General features: G+C 32.1%; 1 protein-coding gene across 1 annotated transcript in view; it reads left to right on the forward strand.

The window, feature by feature from the left end:
- The window catches only part of LOC107557418 (interleukin-17 receptor D-like), a 43,519-nt gene extending 37,868 nt beyond the window's left edge, over positions 1-5,651 (forward strand). Inside the window, exons 11-13 of the mRNA XM_016240833.1 lie at positions 886-1,070; positions 2,541-3,474; positions 4,768-5,651. Coding sequence (XP_016096319.1) covers positions 886-1,070; positions 2,541-3,474; positions 4,768-4,886 — 1,238 coding nt within the window. The 3' untranslated portion in view covers positions 4,887-5,651. The remainder of the gene's footprint in view (positions 1-885; positions 1,071-2,540; positions 3,475-4,767) is intronic.
- Positions 5,652-6,000: the final 349 nt, after the last annotated feature.

Here is a 6,000-nt window from a genome sequence, read left to right on the forward strand (position 1 = left end):
TTCATTTAATGAAAATGTTTTTATGGTTTTACTTTCAGTCAGCTAGCTGAAATAAAAGTTTAGGATTTTTTTTGTATTTTATTTTATTTTATTTCAGTTCATTTTTATTTTATTTTTTATGGGTTTAGTTTTAGTCAACTAGCTGAAATAAAATAGGTTACTACTTCAATAGTTTAGTTTATTTTAGTTAACGTTTATTTTATTTCAAGGTACATATTTTTAAAGGTATTATTTTGTCAACTAGCTGAAATAAAAAAAGAATTAAATTAAAAAAAAATTTCAGTTAATGTTTATTTAATTTAAATTAATGAAACATTTTCAATTAATGAAAACTAGCTGAAACGGTTAAGAAAAAGAAAAAGAAAAAGTTCAGTTTTTTAAAAATATTTTTATTTTATTTCAAGTAGCAAAAATAATTTTTTTATTGTTTAAGTTTGTCAACTGCCGAAATAAAATAGTTTCTTTTACAAGTTTTTAAAAAATATTTAATTTTAGTGGTTTATTTTATGTTAAGTAATGATTTTTTTAAAAATCATTTACATTTCAAGTAATGGAAATGTTTTACAATACAATACAATATTACAAATAACCCTGCTCTAGATATGTTTAGCCTCCAAGTCTATGGGATTTTTTCCAATAACTATGGTATTTTAAGCTAAAATATGGTTACCATGGTACATTTTTGTGACGGTGGATTAGGGGGGGATGTAAGACAAAAACATCTGTTGCTCTAGCATGGACCAATTAGGCTTTACTTTCAGTTCTTTCAGTGCTCTAAAAGGAGCTCTCATCATATGGAAACAATAAATGTGCTTTTTTTCCACTCGCTACAAATCTCAATTGATCCTGGTTAGATTCCCGTCTCTGATCTGAATTCCTCTGCAGAGAACATCTACTCCCACCTGGACGAGGAGAGCTCCGAGTCTTCATCTCAGACCACGGCGCTGAGCGCAGACAGACCCTGGCCCAGACCCAAGATCTTCATCTGTTACTCCAGTAGAGACTGTCCCAAACACCTCGCCGTCATCCAGAGCTTCGCCTTCTTCCTGCAGGACTTCTGCGGCTGTGAGGTCAGGAAATACACTACCGTTCAAAGATAATACTGTTATTCAGCAAGGATGCATTCAATTGATCATTAAATTGATCAATAATGCTACAAAACAACTAAATGCTAAATTTCTGTTCATCTGTGAATGCTGAAAGATAAAATGTATCACAGGTTCCATCAGCAAATCAGTATATTAGAATGATTTCTGAAGATCATGTGACACTGAAGACTGGAGTAATGATGCTGAAAATACAGCTTTGATCACAGGAATAAATTACATTTTAACAGATATTCGAATGAACAACAGCTATTTTAAATTGTAATAATATTTCACAATTTTACTGTATTTTTGATCAACCAAATGCAACCTTGGTGAGCAGAAGAGACTTCTTTCAAAAAAAGTTTGACCGGTTTGAAATGTTTGTTGATGACACCCTCTAGTGGCAGGAGAAAGTTGAAGACTCTTTGATCACCCAAATTATTCCACAGATAGTAATCCAGATGTCAACATGAAATAAGCAAGGCTGTAGAGTTTAGTAGACGCTGTGACATGTCCCTACCAATATCAGCCACTGCTAAATTATCCCTAGCAATAATCTTGATCAAACAATTAAATGTCTGTTAATGCCAAAATCAAACCTACACCCTCGGAAATAAGAAATTAATTTATTTACTTTGCTAATACTTGTTCCTGGTCGTGATCCTGTGCATGAATCATCAGTGATTGTTATTTCAAAGAAAACACTTTACAGTCATTTGTTAACATTAGTTAACTACATTAGTTGTCATAATAAACCTAACAATAATAAATACTTCTGCAGTCTTCATTAATATTAGTTATTGTTAATTTCAACATTTACTAGTACATTTGAAAAATCTTTTTCTTTTCTTTTTTGTATCTTTTAACATTAGTTTAATGCACTGGGAAACTATTGTTTATTTAATTAACTAACCAGCTTTAAGGTCTCTCAGAGGTTTTCCACCAAAATAAAAGTTCTGTAGTTAAGAAATGAAGCCATAAATATTATTATTGTAATTTTACTGTTGTTTTGTCAAATTAAAATGATGATGATTATTGTTATAAAATATTTGTTTTCTATTATACAGTATTGTATTATTACAGTATTGTTGCAGTAATATGTTTCTTGATTTATTTTTTATGTTTTAAATAATGAACAAAATAAAATATTTATTTTTTATTAATTATTATTATTAAATACTTGTTTTTTTTATCTTAGAATACAATAGTATTATTGCAGTAGTAATATTTCTTTATTGATTAGTTAAATTTTAAATTTTAATAATTAAATATTTGTATTTATTATGATTATTAAATACTTTTTTTTTTTTTTTTACAGTACAACATTTTTTTTTTTATTGATTTTTAAAAATATTTTAAATAAAATATTTTTAATGTTAATAATAATAATCATACTTTTTTAAAATAGTAAAATAGTTTCAAATGTGACTACATGTCTGTGTGAATGCTCAGGTGGCGCTGGATCTCTGGCAGCACCTGGAGATCTGTAAGGAGGGTCAGATGTCCTGGCTGAGCCGGCGTATCGACGAGGCCCACTTCATCATCACCGTCTGCTCCAAAGGCCTGAAGTATTTTGTGGAGAAAAGACACCGTAAGGGCAAAGCCACGTCGAAGGAGAACAACCGAGAACCGACCGCATCCGACTCCACCGGCAACAGAGACCTTTTCATCGTTGCCACGGCGATGATCTCCGAAAAACTCAAAGAGGTGCATCAAAAGTCCTCGGACCTCTCGCGCTTCATGTCGGTGTACTTCGACTACTCTCACGAGAGCGACGTGCCGACCTCCCTCAGCCTGGCGCCCAAATACAAACTAATGGACCAGCTTCCCCTGCTCTTCGCCAGACTCCACTCTCGCCAGCTCAGCCTGACCGACCGCGAGCCGCAGCCGGCGAATGTCAACAAACGCAACTACTTCCGCAGCAAATCGGGCCGCTCGCTGTACGTGGCCATCTGTAACATGCACCAGCACATCGAGCAGGAGCCCGACTGGTTCGAGAAGCAGCTCATGCCGCCGCCACCAAATAAACTCCTCCCTCCTCCAGAGAAGCTGGACTCGGGGCTCGTCCTGAACGAGGTGAAGCTCAAACACCCCTCGGAGAGCGACTGTCCCGTGAGGAGCAACGTCCTGATCCTGCCGCCGACGCCAAAGCTGGGGCTTTCGCTGAGTTTGTCGCAGGAGGATCTCGGGGAGGGTTCGTCCGGTCAGGATGTGGGTTTGTCTCGGCCGGACGGATCGGCCAGTCCTGTGGAGATGCCCAGAGACTCGGGGATCTACGACTTGTCCGTCCCATCGTCAGAGCTCTCCATCCCGCTGATGGACGGACTCTCACCGGACCACGACAACTCGTCTCTGGCCGACAGCGTGTCCTCCTCCTCAGGACTTGGTAGGAATTTAACATATTATATCATTTAATTTTAGGGTAATAATATCCCTATAGATATATATGCCATTTTTAAAATATATGCAAAATAAATATATGCTGAGGTCTAAGTAAGTCATGGAGCTTCACACAGGGTTGTGATTTTTTAATGTATTTATATGGACTTTCAAATGCAATATTGTGCATTTGAAAATGCAATGCGTCAACCATCTTCTCATATTTGTAATGAGAATCATTTATTAATCTATAAAAAAGGTCAATAGTTCAACAGTTGAATGCAAAGAAATGAAGACAGCCATATTTACTAGTATATATTAGTTTTGTACATTTACTGTTAATCTGTGAAATAAAACAATTTTATTTTACAGTTCAATAGTACTATTGCAATATACATTTAGATTAATTTACTTTTCTAATTTAAATAATGATAAAATAAATATATTTTGAATGTGATCATAATAATAATAATAATTATTATTATTATATTGTACAGTGCAACAGTAATATTGTATATTTTTATTACATGTATTACATGCATATTTTATATATTTATATTCATAATTTTTATTATTAATTAATGTAAAATATTATAAAAATGATATAATTATAATTCAAAAAATTAATAATAATTGTTAATATTATTAAATACTTGTTTTTTATTTGACAGTACAGTAGTATGATTGCAATAGTAATTCATTTTTTATTTCGTTTCTTTTATAATTTAAATAATAAAATAAAAATATGATTTTGAAATAGACAATAATGACAAATATAATTTTTTACAGTACAGTATTATGATTGCAATAGTAATTCATTTTTTATTTCGTTTCTTTTATAATTTAAATAATAAAATAAAAATATGATTTTGAAATAGACAATAATGACAAATATAATTTTTTACAGTACAGTATTATGATTGCAATAGTAATATTTTTATTAGCTTATTTTTTACATTTAAATTACTATAAAGTTTAAATGACTATTTACTATTGTTAATATTATTAAATAATCATTGTTTAATTTAAAGTACTGAAGTATGATTGAAATAGTAATATATTTCTTTACTGATTAGTTTAATTTTATAGTTTTATATAATAGAAATTATTTTTTAAAAATTGATAGTAACAATAATAATTATTATTATTAAATCTTATTTATGATTGCAATAGTAATATATTTCTTTATTGATAAATTTGATACATTTTATCACTTAAATTATAACATTTAACTGACTAATTACTGTAATTATTATTAGAATATACTTTTGAGAATAGTTTTTTTTGTGTGTGTTTGTAGGTGATGAGGAGCCCCCTGCTGTCAGCTCTCTGCACTGCGCAGCTCCCACTATATGCAAAGCAGAGCTCCATCACAACATCCATCAGAGTGAAGGACTCATAGCCGCTGCCTCCACTTAGTGGCCCTCAGCTGTACTTGCATCGCCACTTTAATTCCTGTACTTACCACTGACTTGGACAAGCTGCCTGCGAGTCTTCAAAATCCCTCATCAGGGAAAATCTTTGACAGATCGGAAGGGATTGAACATTGAGGTGTCTGAAAACTGCAGGCACGTGTTTTGTCGAGGCGCTTTTTAACCAAAGTGGTTGTGTACTTAGTATGCAGCCGTGTCTGTGGTGTTACAGCTGTGTGTGTTACTACAAAATCCAGACCTTCTTGCCTTAAAAGTGCCATGAAGCTGTGGACATGAGCGTGTTGTGCTGAATGGGAGTCGTTTTAACATGTCATTTCACTTTTATTTATTGCATTAACGTGCTTCAGTTGTGTGGGATAACTTGAAAAGCAACAGATGTGTGTAGATGAGCACTTTGTGTTTTTCACATTAGCCCGGGTATCGTTTCGCTGAAGCTGTTCGGAGGTAACGCTCGATTTTAGAAGCATATCAAGAGCTTTTTAATGATTTTAGGCCTTAATTTGTTTCAAATGGATCTTTAAAAAAGTTTCAAACATGTTGACAGCAGCATAAACAGATAAGAATAGGTCTAATGTCTGTTTATGACAAAGGGAAGGACAAGCTAAAAAACTGAGATGTGCCGTATTGTTAACTTTATGAGTTTTATTTGTGTACTTTGTTTATCCAGGTTTTGTACAGTTTATTTTTAGAATATTAGAAGGGATTTCTACATTATATAAACTTTGTACTGTTTTATAGTACTCTAATGTAGGAGATATGACTTAATAAAACTAAGATTTATATGCATTGTGAGTTATTTGTGAAGCTTCCTATATTTGAAATGTGTAAGGCAAAAATATGCTTAAAATCACAAGATTTCTTACGGTTTACACAATAAATATATATATATATATAATATAATAATTTGTGTGCAGATTTTTGTATGCTAAAATCTTTAGAGTGACATTTTAAGTGATTAATATTATATAATATATAAACATTTATTGTAAGCTAATAATATGCATATATATATATATATATATATATATATATACAATACAAAATATTACAAATAATGAAGAGGTTAAAAAACTCCAGTGACATCTTAAGTGATTAAGTGA

Source organism: Sinocyclocheilus grahami, unplaced genomic scaffold (assembly GCF_001515645.1).
Source record: "Sinocyclocheilus grahami isolate Dianchi unplaced genomic scaffold, SAMN03320097.WGS_v1.1 scaffold601.1, whole genome shotgun sequence".
Lineage (NCBI taxonomy): Eukaryota > Metazoa > Chordata > Actinopteri > Cypriniformes > Cyprinidae > Sinocyclocheilus > Sinocyclocheilus grahami.